The sequence below is a fragment of the Vanacampus margaritifer genome, chromosome 4 (genome assembly GCF_051991255.1).
Source record: "Vanacampus margaritifer isolate UIUO_Vmar chromosome 4, RoL_Vmar_1.0, whole genome shotgun sequence".
In the NCBI taxonomy this organism is placed as follows: domain Eukaryota; kingdom Metazoa; phylum Chordata; class Actinopteri; order Syngnathiformes; family Syngnathidae; genus Vanacampus; species Vanacampus margaritifer.
The window spans coordinates 13,374,226-13,395,063 of NC_135435.1; the positions used below are offsets into that span (position 1 = coordinate 13,374,226).

General features: G+C 40.1%; 1 protein-coding gene across 1 annotated transcript in view; it reads right to left on the reverse strand.

The window, feature by feature from the left end:
• LOC144050925 (uncharacterized) overlaps positions 1 to 20,838 on the reverse strand; it is a 167,551-nt gene that overhangs the window by 86,718 nt on the left and 59,995 nt on the right. The window contains exon 4 of the mRNA XM_077564616.1: positions 9,216 to 9,309. Within this exon, the coding sequence (XP_077420742.1) occupies positions 9,216 to 9,309 (94 nt within the window). The remainder of the gene's footprint in view (positions 1 to 9,215; positions 9,310 to 20,838) is intronic.

Below are 20,838 nucleotides of genomic sequence, written 5' to 3' on the forward strand. Positions count from 1 at the left end.
GAAACGCAGCTCATTTTTATGGCACTGTAAACTGCTACGTCACACATTATTGTTCAGTACTGCTGCCTTGAGATAAGAGTGACCCGACTTGCAAGTTTTGACTCAGATCAACTCACATCACGATAAGCAGCAGTTTGGCAAAGATGCCTTAAGCTGTTTAAGCGCCACTGCCGGTTAAAGTTTACTGTCACAATAAACAAAACAAAACATTTTTTTTTTAAATGTGGCCTCAAGAACGCTACCATATAATGGAAAATGCTATTGACATGCCAATGCTGCCATTTAGCATCAATAGTCATGATTTTAATAGCAAAGTACAAACTGTGGCGCAACGCAGATGCAAACACAGGCATATATTCTTTATCCTCCACCCCAAAAAAATGACATTACAGCATCTTACTGACTCACTTACAGTATAAATACTATTCTTCTTTATTTGTGTCTATATTATCCTACCTACCAGCGGCCAAGCCGTGCCCACTAGAAAGAACAGCACAATGAGATGAATTGCAGCAATAAATCATGAAGTACAAACTGTTTATTTACTTTCTATTGAATTATGTAATTACTCTAGTTTACTATCAAGTACAATATGAAGTGCTATTTCTCCTTCCAAACAGAGAGGCAACACCCCCTCATTTACCTACACAAATAATGTTGCAGTCCCTCGGCCAGCACAGAGAACACGGAGACTCGATCTCCTCCAACTCAGACTTCACAAGTACCGTACAACCTAAGGAGTGGTTTAGCAAGAGGGGGAGGCCTGCTTAAGAAACACAAAGTAAACAAGGAAGACGAAAAATAGTTTTGAGTTCAACTCAAACACGTCTCCCTCGCTCGTGCCCTGACTCAGCTGAGGCAGGTGTGTGTTGCAACCTGAAGCTTTGACATGCTCAGGCAGCAATACCGGCTTTTATCCTCCTCAGCCAGTTCAGTTCAGCGCAAGATGCAATTGTTTTCATTGTCAAAGTTGTGAAGGGAACTAAAAATAATTGCTCGTACCAAACTACTTTTGGTACCTTTGCCATATGGGACTGTAGTGATAGCGCAGGGCTTAAAGTAAAAAAAAAAAATCCTGAGCCTGAACTTTTTTCCGGGGGCGCGGTGGTGGTGTGTATTTACGTCATTTTTCTAAGCGACGTGCCGACGTCTGGGCCGACGCCACAGGCGGTAGGCGTTGGTCACATTTGGGCGACGCCGGATTGGTGTATCTAGGCCTTTATGTTCAACTATTCTTCACTTCATTTTCCTCTGTACATGGCAACAAGTTTGTTTTGCTAGCTTCTTCCTGAATCAAGTCTTTGTAATAGTGGTAATTCTGCAATGCTTAGCCAAACCTTGGGCTTTGAACACACACAGCCTGTGAGCAAATTCACAAGGCTGTGTCCTCCGAAGGCCGAATTTGTCGGCTGCATGACGTCACTCCCAGAACGACTCGACAGGACTCACGGACTTACATATGAATGGACTGTCAATGCTGCTTGTCAGTAGCATAGATTTCTATAACGACTAGATGTCTCGTCCGCGCTGTTGGCCAATGGAATCGAACGTCCGCACTGGACAGCCATCTTGCCAGTCACCTCGCTCCGCCTCTCTCCTTTATTGTACATGTTCCTTTAAATAACTCAAAATAGCGGTTTACCAAAAATCAACGGATTATCGAGTAGTTTTATAAGCGTAGTTATTATACTACATACTTGTCAATAATTAATAGTCCATATAGATAATAAAGTTTGTGAGAAAGCAAACCGTGTGTAAAGTGAGAGGACACAGCCTTGTGAATTAAACCAGTCAAGTGCGCTAACCGCTAGGCTAAAAGCTTAGGCTGACAGCCTAGCGGCCTATTTAAGTTTCACAAGGAATGAAATTTGACTAATGTGCATTTCACAGGTATCGTCCTTTTCATGAGAATGGAGGGGAGAGCACTTGAAACTATCATGATGGACTGTGCAATTTGATGTGTTTTTTTTAAAGTGTTAAAATGCTTCACTCCACAAAACAGTGAAAAATGCAGTTTTACATGCTGAAACAAATAAAAAGGCATGATCTGTATTTATGTAGATTGAATCCATGTGTGTCCTTAAAATGTACCAAAAGCAACTCCCTCCTTCATCTTTTATACCAACAAGAAGGACAAGATGAAGAGAAGAGCAAACCACACTGTACTATTCGAGTTGGTGAAAGAGCCCATATTAAGCCACGCCTTGTAAACACGTATAAACCTTCATGTCCATATTATAAGCCGACAGGTGTTTCATCTAAAACACAGCATGCACATGATTTAGGGGAACTCCAGCGACCCTGAAGCATTCATTCTGTCTTCAGTTGTCTGAGACGACTCATGCTCGTCGTGACACACAGCACAGTCAGCCTGGTGTCTAATCACTCCATGTGTTCAAAAGCCTCAAACCACAGAAGACCCCCACAGGCACGAGTCGCGAGTATACGGTCATGTTATTTCGCACACGCACGTCCGGGGTACTCATTAGCGTGTTTATTTGTCTCCTACTGTACATGTGTCTTCGTCAGCGTAAGGCTTGGCTGCGCATCAGTCACAGCCGTGCATGTACACACAGGCCCAGACTGGCAGACGAAACAGGCACACAAGCGCAAGCAGCAATTATAGATTTGTTGATGACTTCATGCTCACGTGAGCCAGCAACTTGTATCCGTGTGATGCGCTGTGGCCCGCAAGTCTTTGAGGGATACACGAGGGTTCAAAGATCAGTTGAGGAGCCCCTCTTTTGGCAATGTTCACCAAGGTAAAATATGGGTGTTTGAAAATACACAGTATTCATTTCTTCCCAAATCTGACCTCAAGATCACATATCCGGAAATAAAAATTGGCAAGCGTTCACATAAAATGTAGTTCTTCAATTTGGAGCGTAGAAAGCTCTGCCAATTTGGTGTGTAAAAGTGTAACACACCAACTACCGTACAGCATGCCCAGAGAGGAGGAAAGGAAAAGCTCCTCCCAATAATCATGGGGTGGGGGGGAAGAAGTATCTTATTATGTGGACAATATTTGAGATTTAAAGAAAAGGAATATAAGAGAAAAACAATTTCCAAATGCGATAACTCTTTCATGAGAGGCACAGCTTGCTAGAGTTGGCGATTATGTATTTATTGGAAGTTATACTTAGCATTCCTATGTCAAAAATGAGAAATTAGAGACGTACGCCTTGAGACAAATTTGGATGATTAACCGTGCAAAACTCTCCTTGTCTGCTGTCCTCACTCTACTCTCAGCTGTAGGGCTCTTCTTAAACCGCATTAAATTCTTTTGACACGCACTACCTGTTGGTACTTCGTTGTAACTTCAAGGACTGGCTTCCATTCAGTTTTGTTGTAACAAGGTCAATGCTGCTGCTGCGAGAAAGTGAAAAGTCAGCAACATTTAACTTGCTAAGAAACGAGACAGCTCTGGGCCTTTGACACTGTTCTTACCCGCTCTTGCCAATAAATAAGAAGTAATTATTTTTTAGAATCACTGTTGCCATTTATTTATGAAGCCATAGTGTTGGTTAGAATATGATGGTGTGATGTTAGTGGGAATATAAACAAGGAATAGTAACGGATATTAACATTTGAGTAAAAAATGGGGAAAGCCCACCCCAGCATGTAGAAGATTGGATTTGGGCGGGCTGAAGAGGTGAAGCTGGTGGCCATTTTGGAGTTGCGCACTGAAGTTGAATGTATTATTTTTTATTTTATTTTTTTGAGAGAGCTCAGTATTGTTTATTCGGTAATCTTACCGATTCGACATGTCATCATCATTGCTCTCTCTTTTTTTTCTCTTTTTTTTTTTTTTGTATGTGCGTGAGTATGTGCGTGCACTGAAGTTGAAATTAATTTAATGTAGCATTCTTAGAAAGTGTTAGTGGTGGCTGGATGGACTTTGGACACATGGTTTGGGGTTCAAATCCTGGTCAGGGTGAACGGCCCACCCATGGAAAATGGGTGGCTTGCGTCAGAAAGGAAATCTGATGTAGAAACTGTGCCAAACAAATCATGTGAGAGATTTGACCCCTGGAAAGTTGCAATTTGAGAGAAATTGCTGGTCATGTTTGTAACCACAGCTATACTGAAAATCTTGTAAACAATTTCTTGGTAGCTTTAACTCAGCAGTATGGGACGTTTTTAAGATGTGTTATTTTGCCCAATTTTGCTTACCCTGCGGTTTTAAGAGTGTATTTCGTTAATTCTGTTCATTTTAGGGTGTGGTAGTTGCCTGATATGGAAAGTTTGTTGCTAGTCCTTAATATTATTTCTACATTAAAATGTGAAGTGTGTTTTCCCGTAGAAACTCTATCTTTATTTTAAGATAATCCTTTTGTGTATTTTAACCCTTTAGCAATAAAATATTTGTAACAAGCCAGAAGAACAGAAGAATATGCACATGATGCCCAGCTGAACTTCTAGAAGAAGAAGAAGAAGAAAATGCTTCACACAACCCTAACTGTAAATAGTATAATTTGTCTATAACATTGTTATAAGTACGTCTTTGCAGAGGAGCTAGTACTCCTTCCACACCACTGCCACCTACTGCAGTGGATGTACAATTACACTTTATTGTACTTTACTGTACGGCAAAAAATAAATAAAAATCCCCTGAAATTATATGCTTATATACAGTAGTTATATATCGAGCGTTTGAAAGAGCAGTAACAACTATTCAATCGAGCGGAGAAGTTTCTGAAGATTGAAGAAAAACCCGGCATCACACTGTGCACACTCCCAGGTGGGGCCCGCCCCCCCTATTTGAGAAGTAGTACTGCATTAAAGATACACACGCTACATAAGAACAAAGTGTGAAAACAGAATACAGTTTATTGGTTATTGTTATGAAATATGAGCAAAATGTATTCAACATACACTGTAAATAAATCAAGTGATGAGCTTGGTCAATAGTCACGGAACAAATTAAACTCATAGGTCAAGTTAACATTGTACGAACATTCTGTGCGTTAACTGCATTGTTTTTTGCAGTACACTAATTTTCCTTCACTTTCCTTTTTCAAGACAATTTGAAACAATCCAAATCATTATCAGCGCTCAATTAATTGTCTAATCTGTTATTATGCATATCCACTAATAATAAGGCTTCGACAGTTCCTCTCTACTGAGCAACTGTTGATGTAATTAGCTGGATTTCAAATATCAAAGTTTGGAAGAGAACAAAGAGATATTCAAAGAGAAACAGAGAGAAGCAGTGAGGGGGGAAAAAGCATAATTTCCAAGTGCAAGGCTCATTGGTGTGACTTATCACCTGCTGGTATCTGAGGCAGCAGCTAAATGACCCTACTTATTCCACGATAGCAGCAGGATGGGGACAGAATTAACAGACACACACTCAGGAGTGTCTCTTCCAGATGCACACACACACATACATAACATAGTTGATGGCCATAAGTGATTTGTCTTGGTCTGAGACCATTTTTCCAATTTTATCACCTTACTAAACAAAGATAAGGGGGAAATGATACGTGAAGAAGTGATGGAGAGAGGGGATGAGGCATAAACGTGAAGTGCGAGGGAAAAATTCATTAATCTTGAGGAATTGGCACAGAGGAGAAGCTCAGCGGGGGTGAAACTTTATTTAACATGCAAGATAGCACTTGTCTATAGCCCCAGGTAGGACGGAACCTAAGAGCTGAGCCACTTCAGCACTCCATCCAGCGGGAAAATTGCAGAGAAAGGGTTTTTCCTTCCAATGGAAGCTATTAATTATCATACACTTTCCTACTTTGCCGCTAAAGTAAGAAACCTTCAGAAGGGGATGAGAGAATGTTATCAAAGTTAAAGTTTCTCTCTTTCGTCTTTTGGGCAAACACCTCGGAGTGTTTATACTGATGTTATCCATGCGGGTCATAGGTCAAGTCCAACTGCGCTGTTTTGACTCTGAAACACCGTGTGTTCACCCTGCTTCCTCTCCTCTAATCCCTGCCAGCTGTGTGTGTGTGTACATGTGTGTCTGATGCACTAATGTGTGTGTGTGAAGCTAACTTTGACATACAAACAGGAGACTGAGTTGTGTAATGTTGCTCTAACCAGAAGAAAACTACCAACCTGTGGGACACATAGGAAGTTTTTATCTATTCAATGACAGCTGGAGGACATAAATGTATTGGAATATTCATTTGTGTAACAGCAGGGGGTGGGATGGGGGGGGGGGAATCAATCCTATTAAAAACATAGCCCTTAATAGAGTTCCATTAAATTAGCTCTCTAAGCTGTACGCAAATGGCCACTTCAAAGTAGAGAGCGCTGAGAGGCCACACTGTTTTCACCAGGATACAATTTAGACTGAATAAAGTCATGCTCCACATTCAGCCAGCCCTGACAACTGCTTTTTTTCCACTTTTTTTTTAAGACACCTGATACACTAACACCCCCTCCCCTTCCACCATTTAGTTGGAGACACACTTGAAGAGCAGTATGCGTGGGAAGGGGGCTGGTAAATGGAGTTGTTTTGGAGGTCTATGCGAAGGGTCAGACACCAGGATTGCACATCTGTCCCGCCACCACAGGGCTGTCTCCAGTATGTGTGGACGTGTGTGCCTGGTCATTTGATAAACGTCTTTATTACAGACATAGTTATACAGTGATACTTTAAATTGACCACGAAGATGAATTGACAATTGGCATTCATTTATTTCAAGCCATCAAAAATTACTGGAAGTCCCAACAGCAACTGAGCGATGTGCCTTTAAATGGGGCGTAGCCTAGTGCAGTGGTTCTCAAATGGGGGTACTGAAGGCACTCCAGGGCAAGATTTAAAAATAAATTTAAAAAGCAAAAAAAATCCTTTAAAAAATATTTATTTAAGGATGTCAATATTTCACGAAAATCTAAGTTGATAAAATGAATTTTATATTTATTAAGCCATTAAATTTCATTGTCCTAAAACCAGAATGGTTCGACCTGTCATATGCCACCTAGGATCACCTGTCAATCATTTAAAATTTGTATTTAAAATTAAGTTAATGATTTATTTTTGAGAATAGATATTTACTAGGGCAGCACGGTGGCTGACTGGTTAGCACGTCCGCCTCCCAGTGCAGAGGACGTGAGATCGAGTCCGGGCTTCGGCCTTCCTGGGTGGAGTTTGCATGTTCTCCCCGTGCTTGCGTGGGTTTTCACCGGGTACTCCGGTTTCCTCCCACATTCCAAAAACATGCATGGCAGGTTAATTGAACACTCCAAATTGTCCCTAGGTGTGAATGTGAGTGTGGTTGTTCGTCTCTGTGTGCCCTGCGATTGGCTGGCAACCAGTTCAGGGTGTACCCCGCCTACTGCCCGAAGCCAGCTGGGATAGGCTCCAGCACCCCCGCGACCCTAGTGAGGAAAAGCGGCCAAGAAAATGGATGGATGGATGGATGGATATTTACTATGATACCAAAGCAGGTTAGTTTAATTATATTAAATATAATATAAAATATATATTTTTTTTTTTTTGATTTCCATATAGTTCAACACAGACCACCGTACAAATGAAGTTCCAAAGTTTAATAAATCAGACAATGATGGCACAACACTGTTTTTTTAACGAAAAATTTTGCGCTGGTTAGGGGGGTGGTACTTTTTTTTTATTTCACAGGGGGAAGTACTGAAAAAAGGTTGAGAATCACTGGTCCACTGTGTGAAGTCATTAAGATGGCTGGTTTGTCTCGTTGAGCGTCTGAAAGAACAGCGACAACTATTCACTTGAGCGGAGAAGTATCTGAAGCTTGCTCTTAACTTTAAATGTTTGCTTGCAACAACACAAAGAAGCAAAAAATCAAGGTACCGTTGTACTGTATGTCAATGCAGATCTCAGTGAAAACCAAGTCTAATTGCTCATCTGTTGTTCCACTGTTTTTTGTGTGGAAAATCTCTCTTTAAATTGTTTAAATAATGTTCTAATGTTCTTATGTGATCTATGTTCAGATCCAGAGTCAATGCTATTTTGTTTTTGCCGCAAAATTTCATTTAACTTCAAATCCATGGTTGTGGATTACTACATTGTATCCTACTAAGCATCCTAAAAATGCATTATATGATCTATCTATCCATCAATTTTCTTAACCGCTTAGTCCTCACAAGAGTCGCGGGGGATGCTGGAGCCTATTCCAGCTGACTTCGGGTAGTAGGCAGGGTACACCCTGAACTGGTTGCCAGCCAATCCAGATTTGTAATCTGCATTGCTATTTACTTTGTACATTGCTGCCCACTACAACTACTCTAGTGAGACTGGCAAGTGTATTTTCAATAACATAGTGTATAACAAAAAAAAAAGGTCTAATTTCTTTATCTAAATGGATGTATATATGATGCTGTCCAGAAGGTGTTTAAAAAATATATATATAATAACATGATAACACGTTCAATAAATTGATTTCAAGGATTCAGCGGGTTTGATGCACGCTGTTGTCATATTTATCAATGAAGTACGATGACATCCACCAAACATATCAGCAAAGCGCAGAATCTGTCTGCCTATGCATTGATCAAATCCACCAAAATCGTGTTGCACCACCTGCGCCACAACTTAGACCTGGTCTACTGTAAAGATTATTCTACTTTTTTGGCACCAAACAGTCAGGTGTAGTGTAAAAGAAAAATCTGTCCTCCAGATCGCCTGGCAACCCCCCCCCAAAAAAAAAAACAGTCAACTAGATTTGCCCCGGCACGAAAATCAAGATGTGCCAGTTTTTACACCGAGCACACGTGCGCTGTCTATGAAAATGGAGCCCATAGTGTAAATATCCAAAGCAAACTACCTAGCTCCATGAGATTCTTCAAGTCCATGTTTATTTGAGTGACCTGTAAAATTTCCAAGGTAGGTGTCCTTTTCTGCGATGTACTCTGTAGTGTCTCTTCACAAGCGCTGCCGATTATATAAAGGCACCCCCAACTTGACATGAAAGTAAAAATGTAAGAAATCTTCAATTCTTGAACTGCGCTGCATTCAATCTAATCCCATCTCCTTCTAATCTTTCCCCTTATCCTCTGAGACGGTGTGACACCAAAGCTGCCAAGTAAGCATGTTGGAGCTGATCAAAACGTTCAGCTTGAAGTCTGGAAAGAATTAACCCGTTGACGCCATGCTGCAAAACTAGGTGTGCACTGGGTGTGAGAGGAAGAGATTTCCCTGTTGACGTGTGCTAATTAGGCCAGAGTAAGTAGGGCCCGCTCGAGCTTGTCTGACGGCTGACCTGGAGAGACGGGATTACCTTCTCCAGCTGCTCTCCTCCACACTGCCTCTCCTGATGCATCCTCTTTAATGGACAGGTGGCACGGGGTGGATCTCTCACTCACTGCAACCGGCTGGACAAAGAACAGAAGTCACATGGAAGAAAGGCACTGGAAGAAAGGTAAACCTATTACATGCTGGCATACACTTCCAGCCATAACATTAGATACAGGATTTACGCCTCGTTACGTAAATACCAACATTGACGCTTATAAAATGAAGCATATGTACGTGGTCTGTGGATCAGGCAATGGTATTACTCACAAGAACAGTGGGTTTGTGGTCCAGGGATCGTGTGTCTGGTGTGAGCAGGCATGGTGTGGGTGTGTGCATAAACATTGCCCCGCAGTTGAAAGCATCTGCATGCAGATGAGCAACTGATGTGGGTGTGATAACCGCTAAAGATGCTCCAGTGAATTCCATCTACTGGTCTGCCTTGTACATCCCAGCACTTGGCACTGACATGCTTGCATACATGATCATTCTTTTCATTTTCTCTCTCACACACACTTTCCGCCAGCTAGATGTGCGTAGACACCTGGTCTAACTCTAGAAGACAGCGACATTTCTAATGGCCAGAGGCTAAAAATCCCTGTAAAGTGAAGGTAAATATGTCTTGTAAATTTGACACACCACACAGTGGAGTGTTTTAACAACCGTGCCAAATTCGATGGATTAGAGAAATTGCCAAACCATATAAATTGAGGCTTTAAAGAGATGAAAAATTAAGAGGTTCTCTCCAATGGAGCAATAAAAATATATCCGCTTAAGGCAGGGGTGTCAAACATACGGCCCGTGGGCCAGATCAAGCCCGCTAAAGTGTTTAATCCGGCATATAAAATGATCTTGTAAAGTAAAAAAAAAAAAAAAGAGTAATGTCGGACCAATTAATCAGACGGCCAAAATCAAAACATAGAATTTTGTAATGCAACTTGTACACAGAATTGTCCTGGATGTCATTAATTTACAAACAATCTAAACTTACGGTTAGTTGAAAAAAAAAAAAAACAGAACAACATAAATCAAACATAAAGTTGCTGAATATGACACACATTCAGCTACTGGTAATACATATGACATGGATTAACGTCCTTCATTAACTGCGCCACACAATGCATTCTGGGAACAACATATATGCAAAACAGGTAGATATAACACGCTGGGAACTCATACGGGCAAAATGTTGCCGCGTACCATTTGCATTTGTGTTATTTTTTTGAACAATGTATTTACAGTTGAGCCCCGCTATTTAGGGCTGGCCTGCACATCTGTGTATAACTGACGTTATATACCATGATTTTAAAATAAAAAATATTTTAAAAAGCATTTTCCTTCCGCCCCTGAACTAATGAGTTTATTCCCCCTAGCTTAAGGCCTGATAGAGTATATACGGCATTGGGACTTTTCAGCGACGCCACAATGAGGCACTCTAAGGCTGCCATGCACTGTAAAAAGTCTTTCATCCATTATGTTATTGTAACTTTAGTGCATAATCCATTGTTTTCAGTTGTTAATGTATAATAATTTGTTCGAAGATGAAAAACTCTTTGGGGTGAGTTTTTCAAGCAAAAAGTAACATTTGAATATGGGAACTTGACTTAATGTATCGGATCTTGTAAACACAGAACCAGAGGTGGGAATTTTGCTAAATTTTGTTGATCCGATCCATCATTCATCTTTCGGGAATATTTCCATCATTCTCAGTCCTCAGTTTTTCAAACCAAAAATAAACCGTCTGTCATGTTATTTGACCACACTTCTGTCATCACTTTTTCACCCTAATTTAAGTTCCAACAGACATTGTCAGTAGGCTTACCGACAAACTGTCCGTCAGTCCATCACTCATCGTTCAACGTCGCTACTTGACCCAGTTAGTGACGATTACACAAAAACCCACTTCCGTCACTGCTTAATTTGTCTTTTTTTTTTTTTTAAGCTTCTCATCATTCATCAGGAAAACCGGCGTCAATGTGCCGCAAATTTTGTGCCTGAGCGGTGGTGTCCAAACTACGGCCCAGGGGCCATTTGTGGCCCGCCGTCAATTTTTTAGCTGCCCGCAGCAGATACAAAAAAGTAACTGTTGACACAGCCTGCTTTTCTAGATATTCAAAGAAACTATTTTAAAATATAACAGAAATATTTCTCTTTGTAATTTAATTAATGGAATTAGATATTTCAGTTCCAGAAGTGAAAATGTTTTCCTCCATTTTCCGCTGTCTGTGTCAAAGTCTGATTTGTGAGCATATCACATTAATTAATGATTAGCTGAAATCATAAAGTAAACACTGCTTTAAAAATTATCATTTTATTTTCGATTACTCTTCCTTTGATTCTGATTGAGGTGATTGGCTCAATGGCTGGGGCAGATCTATTCTAGTGGATACAGGTGTGGGCTACCCCAAAATCATGAACAATCCCAAACTGTATTGTCTTGTTGAAAATTAATTAAAAAGCCGCTAAAAAATGATAGTACGTAATTGATTGACTTATTCGGTTAATAAAGTCAGACAATGTCAAAATGGCTCTGAAGTCCTTTGATTATTGGGCTCCTGTGCCTTAGAGGAAAAAGTACTTTTATAGCATCTTTCAACTTAAAAAAAAAAGATATTGAGGAACTTTAATCTGAGCAAAGGTGGCGACTTTGCTTAATAACACGAGTCAAGACGACAATTTTGGCTACCGTGCTCCACCATTGTGTGGAAACGGAAGACGGGCACAATCTCCAGAGGCCCTGAGTGTCCCCTCGACTACAGTCTGGCGACTGAAGCTGGAACGGATAACAGGTAAGTAAAATTATATTTTTTTCCTACTGTGCAAAGATGTATTTAAATATTATGTGCAATATAATTTAATTGAATCGTCATTCAAGTACTTTTCTTTAATTTTCCTATATTCAAGCACAGTGTTGATGCTCACTGTGCAATATCCTACAGTGGCTTACATTATTGTGAAATATACAAATTGGGAATTGAGAGCTAAGTCGTTATTTTGCTGGTAATGCTGTAAAAAGTTTGAGAACCACTGTACTAAACATGCTAGCTAAGAATGAATCCTTTACATACATCCACACATAAAATCCAGCATGAACAAGTAGGCTAATAAAATCAGCAAAGGGATAAATCTCATGAATAAGTAAACAAAGCCCAACCTCCAAAGTCTTGTAAATTGATGTTTACACATTTGTGACCTTTTTTTTTACCCAGCAAAGTTTGTTGGTGACCCCTGTGGAGCAGAAAAGATGCCATTTGTAGTGTTTAATGTGTTCTGCTGACATGAGACATTTGCTGGCCCCAGCTTGTACAAAAGTCCCTGGATAAAAGGCTTTTCCCTTAAATCCCAGATAGCCTCCAACTCCAAGGAAGACTTAACTGGCGACTGGCAGCCTGCATGGGAGGTGGGATCTTCTTTTCTTGTCTTTTTTTTTTTAGGCCTGAGCTTTTGGACTGGAGCTTGGGGTTGGTGAAGGGGGTAGGTAAATATTTGGGTCAGCAGTAGAGGTATAAGTGTGCTACCCTTGGCAGGCTGTGAGACCATTTGGAGTCAGCACGAGGGCCGAGCGGTAACAAATTCCCTCGGATTTGGAATGAGCTGTGCTGGCCAGGCTTGCTGTAAAGATTAAATATCATGCAGGAGACAGTACGTTTTCTGAGCGTGTGCAGCCTGTTGGGGGCCCCCATGACTGGCACCATGCAGCTGCCCTTAGACTTTTGTATTTGCGTGTGCGTCAAATATCCGGTGGTAAGGTCAGAGAATGCAATTGCCGCCACCCTGTGCAAGAAGCTCCTACCCACACAGCTGCTCACCATACTGTCACCGGCACACACCGCACCTGTTTGCATGTGTTTTTGTGTCTACGCATGCCATGTGTGTGCCAGCGCCATGACACACCGGAATAGACCAAACGTGAGAGCGTGTGAACGAAGCAACCTTTGTGCTGCTTCCTTTCCTGGTGACACTTTAACCCCCCCTCCTGCATATCCTTCTCCACCCTCCACCAAGTCATATCCTTCCTTCCTGAAAATGTCGACTGTTCATTAGCTTCATCTCTGGCAGTGTGACGTGTATAATCTGCTACAGTCTTAAGTGCTCATTAATGGAGCTACACTGACGGTTTAAGCAGATATATTATTGGATTGATGCTGGAATGAAAGGAACAGAAAATGGGGGGAATTCGTTATTATCATTTCTAAGTTTGCCCTGTGGGCAAATCGCCCACATTGAAGACACTGTAAAGAGAATTCAGAGTGAAAAGTGTGTGTTATTACTACTATTATTATTATTATTATTATTATTATTATTATTATTATTATTATTATTATTATTATTATTATTATTACAGTGGTACCTCAGAGTTTGAACATAATTTGTTCCTGCGAAGTGGTCAAAGTCCGAATTGTTCAACCTCCAAAACATTTTTTCCCATAGGAAATAATGTAAATGCAATTAATCCGTTCCCAAGCTCCAGAAACAGAAAATTCATATTTTTATTTCTATTAATGTTTTTTACATTTACACCCTGTACAGTATTTAAACAATAAAAAATACCTTACCTTTTTTGTTGTGGTGTGATGGCATCAGTGGATGATAAATGCTATTTAGTTCAGTGCTGAATTTGTGTATTTTACATTGGGCATATTGATAGACTACTAAGCAGGCGTTGTTTAACGTCAGGCACGTTGTTGAACAGCCTCGTGCCAGTATTTACAGGTAGTTACAACGGCGCGATAATCTCCTTCTTAATTCCACTGTGGTTCCCAGCACTGTATGTTTTTCTTTGCTGCCACTGTTGTCTTTCTTTGGGCCCATGGCGACAAAATTTGTCATGGAAAAATCTAAATGCACTCGCGAGTATGGAGCACCTCTGGGAGTATTCATGATCTGACTGGAAATGAGCAGTGCATCGTCTCAACTACCGCAACGTGAGCATTCGGCATTGCTTGGCTTCGCTCGGCTTCACTCGGCTACCCGTTTTCAAGTTATGTTCAGCTTAGCTTGCTTTGCTTGGGTGTTCAATCTCCGAAAAATTAGTTCAAACTCCGAGGCATTCTTTACTCTGATTTTTTGGTTGAAGTCTGATTTGTACGAGTTCCGAGACGTTCAAACTCTGAGGTTCGACTATCATTATTATTATTATTATTATTATTATTATTATTATTATTATTATTATTATTATTATTATTATTATTATTATTATTATTATGGCAGTTTCTTTTCAAACTAGATTAAGCAATTTCTGAAAAATGTGCCTGTGAATAATGAATAAAAAAATATGGAAAATGATCTAGAATGAGGTGAGGTGGAATGTTGAAAGATGTGGAAAGATATGTAATGGTATTGGATGATTTGAATGATATTGAACGATACTGAAGGGTAGAGTTGAAAATGTGCAAAATGTTGTTGAAAACAGTGGAATGATATTGAATTATATGTGCTATATATAATTCAATATATGTGAAATTATATTGGTGAAAATTGTGCAACATGAGATTTAAAAAATTAAGAATTTTGGGAATGTGGGAATGTTGAAAATCTTTCCCAAAGTGAGTTATATGAGCTGAACATTTTTGAATGTAGAATGGGAACTATTGAATGTGTTATTGGAAATGAAGGGGGATTTTGTGGGTCCAAAATGTAGAAATATGTGTTAAAAAAAATTTAAAAAAAATTTTTAAAAACGGGTGAAATGCATGAGATTCAATGGCAAGGTAAATTAAATCTGCTAAACACTTTGAATTTTGAATAGGAATGATAAAGTATGAATTTTTAGAGCATGATGAAGTTGGAATACTGTACTTAGAATCGGTCAAACAATGTAGAAGTAGTGCTTTCAACATTCACACAATTCATTGATTAATTTTTGCGAACCGATCCAGGGAGACTTGGGAAGTGGGATGTCACATTAATCATTTCTTTTGGTCATTTTTATACTTTTTGATTGTCTCGCTCATACTATCGCCATCGAGCTCTCTCATTTGTCAGTTAATAAAGATGTAAACAACAACTGATACATGACCGGTTACACAATGTTGAAAACAGCACAGCACGGAGCTATACACACATCTATGAACAGTGCTTCACTCCATTGAACAATTGCCTTTTTTTTGTGTGCAACCATTCTGACTGTTTAGTGCTTCGTTTACTTGAGCAGAAGTTCAACGAGCCGACATGAGACCTATTTTGCATTCATTCATAATATGCAGCTGCTTCTGATATCTGCAACTGGGTGAATGTATTGTGCATCCGTGGAACTTCCACCCCGCGACATATGTAGATGGCTAATTTGACGTGATTATACCGACATTAAACGAATGTTGTCTTAATTAAAGAGATGCTACGATTTAATAAACAGCATACATATTTTAGATTGTATTTTCTTAAGAAAATAAAATGATGTTCGCACCATGTCAATCATTGGTGATTGGATGATAAAGGATATGGAGGCAAAACTTCAGCCTACATATGCAATGGCTTTCCATCTTATGCCTCTAAGGGATACAACTATTTTTCAGTAATTTTTCTAAGATAAGGGGGTTGTTAACACTCTTCTCTGTCTTGTATCAAATTAAAATAGTTATTTTGACTTTAAGGAACTTTAAGTGAATATCAGTTTGAAACCAAGGCTTCAACTGATGCTCTTAATTGGTGGAAATATTGTTATAACGGGGTCAAGATGGCACCGCGTTACGAGCACATCATTATCCATTTCATGAATAAGACCGAGGGCAACGGTATTACCGTCAACTCACATCCAGGAGCATTTCTCTTTCTTTCGTCCATGTGTGCATGACGATGGCCAAGCAGATTAAAACATTTAGACAGCAGATGAAATGGGATCAATAAATAATGAGTTGGAAATGTCACGTGTGTCACTTTATCGTCAGCAGTTCATGTTGATGTGGTCGCTTATCGCTGGCCGCAAATTACTCACAGCACTAGCTATGAATAAGATTAGCTTTCTCATTTTCCCTGAGAAAACCCCAATAAATAAAATTACATTACTGCACAATTTATTTCATACATTTCCATGCATCGCCTTGAGTAAATGTGACAGTCAGCAGGATTGCATCAAAGTAATGTAGATTTTGTCATTTCCTTAAATTCAGAGCAGAAAACATGTTATGACTGAGTAGATTCTGCCTTCCCCTTATCAGCAGAATGGTCTCATAAAAAAAAGGAGGCGGGAACAGCAATGTGAGTAGGCAGAGCACAGGTCATTTCACCACTAAATATAGTTATATTCCAGCACTATGGCCGTGCGTTTATCATGTTGGCAGCAAAGAAACGTGTCACCTTTCTATGACCTCTGCTGATGAAACTATTTTCATAAAGTAGATACCCAGTCAAATGTGCAATCTGCAGGATAAGTGTTACTGTGACAGCTTGACAGTCATTCTGCGCAGTTGCCCTTTTGCAATAAGATTGTGGACCATTTACAATGTACTGTTTACTGTGACACTCACAAGAAGTTAGCCAAATCGAAACTAGACACTTGTCCATTAGATGTTGCCAGGCAATGCATAGTGGTTCCGTTTCTATTTCCCAATGATTGTCATAATGAATGTATTTCATTACAAAATAAATCACAGTTGAGAAAGTGTCTCATTAAGTGTTGTTCAAACATACCGTTTGGGGTTTACAGTAATCCAGAAAACAGAGATTAGAGTGAGCGGACAAATTTTTGACATGGGTGGCCCCTGTGGATCTAACCAAGTTGGGGATTTAGAGAAAAGGTCCTCATGTAGACTGGAGGACTAGGAGCCTCTCAACGGGACATCGCTGTCAGGTGACAAATGGTGCCTGAGGCCAGCCAAGTGCCAGAAATGGCCTCTTAATCAATCAGAGGTCACTCGGGAGGCTCAGTCCAGACTACTCCCACCCTGGGAGTCTGCCATCTGATGGAACACTCAATGCCAAAACATGGTACACAATCTTCTCTTCGAGTTGGTGTACCGCTGCTCCTGCAACTGTCATTAGCCACATTTCCGCCAAATGGTAGAGTAAAGATTTGGAATGGTCAACCCACCCGGGGTATGTAGGAAAATGGGGTGACTCACCCCAATCAATTAACTGATCACAGGGTTGTGCTGGAAAAAGTGAAAGAGCACATGTTCTTTTGAACTAAATCTTACCACATAGTGGAAACTTTTATTTATTTATTTATTTTTAACAAAATTGGCTAGTTAGTTACACATATTAATTAAACACTAGGCAAAATATTGTCCTATCATAAATACAGTGTTTTCAGTCATTTCTGGCCATTGTAAACATTGATTATTTTATTTGGTTTATAGTTAGTTCAATATTAGACTGATTAACTTCATACATTTACTCTACAGTGAAAACTCGATTTAACCATGTAATTGGGGTGAGGGGTCTTCCATTACAACCAATCCCCCGTTAAGTACTTTTATTTGTGGCCAAAAAAGAACCCAATACAGAACAAAATGATTGTGTCATACTTTTCTCATGGCCTAAAAATCATTAAAGTAAAAAAATATTGTTTGTACTTATTCCATGGTATAAAAAAAGCCATTTAAGTAGAAACTTAAAAATAAATATATTTAAAAAAAGCTTGAAACACACAAATGTAAAATTAAACCAAACTTATCCCAAAAAGCAATTGTAAAAATAGCATGTTCAAGAGACGTGTACACATCATACGTGAGGACTCGCTCTTGTAAATAACAGCCATGGATATGAATAGATACATACGACACGCTCCTTTTGAGCTGTGTATATACGTCAATATGAAGACGCATCCATGCTTTCAGTTACATTTGATGGGGCAGTCGCCACCTGCCAACATGGCCGCCACGTATTCTGTGAGCCTGTTCTAAGCGTACGTTCGGAAATACACTCTGAAGTGCGTGCACTACACGGAGAGTGTGTATGTATGGAGAGGCATAGTGCGCTCGGCTCCAATTAATTTCCAAACGCATCAGTGTGTGTTGTGTTAGCAAGACTAGCACTTGTGCTTTGTTATGGTTAGGGACATGCAAATAGGGCTTCAACTCAATTTGGTGCCTTGTTCAAGGGCACCACATAAGTCAGTAGTTGAAGCAGACAAGCCAACAAATTCTTACAGATGAGCTACTGCCGCCACTAATTTTATTCCCAAAGCATTTCATTAGAAATGAGAGTACGCTTAACCTGCCATGTCCTCTGATTATCTGCTGGGAAATAGTTGCAATAAAACCTCTCCCCCAGAGGTGCACTGGCCTCAAGCTTGTAACCCCCATCCTTGACACATGGCCATCTGCACTGGCATTTCTGGCAGTAAATAAGGGAGTGTTGCACAGGACAGCCCAACCTTAAGGCCAAGCCCTTCGCATTCTCCTCTACAACCAGAGGCCCTCCCTTGCACACCCCTTGGGGTTCACCGACACACTGCGGGATCCCAAGGGAAACGTGGGGCTCTGGCGGTAGCACGGCCCTTCTGTTTTTTGTTTTTTTTTTTTTATCTCGAGCTCCCTCACTTCTCCTTCCATCACTTTATTCTCCTACCGCCATTTATCCATCAACCTTCCCACCATGAAGAAATTAATCCGTCCGGACCAACTGGTGTCAAACACTTTCACCAGTCTGTCAAACAGTATCTTAACCACTGTGATTAAATAAAAACATTGTATTTAACAATAAAAGATTATGAATGGTTGTTCTAATGTTAGGACTTGGATGTAGGGAGAAAGAAAGCACTGGCATTACTCATTAAAACACACTGATGTTGTGTCACGTTGCCATTACACCCCCAGTAGAACTGCCAATTCGCCGGAAAAAGGGTCAATCAATACAGCCATCAATCACCGGACACCCATCAATCCATATATCTATTCACCCATCCTGACTCTCAGTACCTGCGTCCAAGCAAACATTGAACACATTGATTTGTCCGCCACCACCCTCCTCTCCCACTCATGGGCTTCATGCTGATTCAGTACTCAACAAGGGTACCGCGACAGCACAGAAATAACCCAGGACTGAGAGGAACGTTGACAAAAAAAGGATTCAAAGTAATAGAAATGCAACACAGGTATAGTAGTTGATGACTCAATATAAGTGGGGGACAGAACTAAGAACTTTACAAGCGTTTAAAAAAAAAAAGCGGAAGAGGGTGGAACGAGTAGGGGACAAAGACATGCAAGAAGTGTCAAACTAGGATCAGGGGGATCAGCAGTGCAAGCTAGTGTTTCCTCTGCAAGCATTCAGATGCAGATGCAACTTTCACAGCTCACAATGGAGGTTGTCCGGAGTGTGGGAGTGTGTGTGCACGTGCGAGCGGGTGAGGACCGTTGCGTACGCAAAAGAGATTCTCACACATCTGCTAACCTGCATCTCAAATGGGGTGCAAATTGACCTCCATTGTGCCATAACGCAGACCTGGCTGGAGTGACCTGACACCTCCGATGATAATCTCACGCAACACAGCAGCACCCCTCCTCGTTGTTGTTTACGTACACGATGACTGACGACTATGTAAACGTTGCAGACAAGAGAATATTCAACATTACAATGTTTACAGCATAACAATGTGTTTATTTTCCGGCTCTGCAGTGATGGTGTCCTTACCCAAGGACAAATTCAAGCACTTTCAAAATCAATGTTCAAGCGTTTCCTGTAGAGGTGGCAAAGTCCTTATTTAGTGTACGTGACTTTATATGCTATTAAATGACCAACCTTTTTGATCATGCTGGACATCACACACTTAACAAAAATTTCACTTTTCTCTCATTGAAACCATGCTAGATAATTTAGAAAACACACATTTTACGTGTTCTTAGAAGTAGATGTAGTTATCATTTCAAGCACAATTTCAAATTGCAAGAATTTCAAGCAAGTGTACCCCTGTTTCTTTTTTCTTACATTTTTTTCTTTTCCTTTTTTATGCGGGGGCTAAAACAGTAGAAACACCACAGCATGATGCATTGAGGCAGTTCCACCACAGCACTATAACCACAACTTTTGTTAAGAAGACTGGGAAAAGCAGTGCTGATACAACTATGGCAATTAAGTAAAACCAAAAAAGCATAAACTATCAAATGTACTTTAGTTTAAAAGTAAACAAAAATACAAAAAATAACTATGTTTATTGTCAGTTATCTACAATTCTGAAAGGAAATGAAGAAGATAGCACTTGTACTGAGAAAGGGGGGGTTCATGCTACCATGGCATGTCTGTTACTTTTCAAACCCAGGGCTAGCTAGCATGAACAGCTGCTAACATTGTGATGCTTGTTTTCAAATGTTGAAGCTTAAGCATTGCTTCTGAAGTATATTTTTGCTACCCTCCCAAGGTAGAAGATTTTTTTGCACCCCTACTCTCCACCGCAATTATAAATATTATCATTTGTCCATAAAATTGCTGTAAGTACGCCTCTGCATAGGAGCTACACTACCACCTACTGAGTGGATGTGTAATTACACTTTATTCTAGAACTATAAAAATAAAAAAAGGAAGAAAGAAAAGTTCACTGGCATCACACTGCGCACCCCTATTTGAGAAAAACTGAGCTAAAAGCAAAATATCATCAGAAAATTACATGCTCAAGTAGAATACACATAGTTAAAAAATCTACTCAAGAATAAAACATTTAGTTTGTCATTACT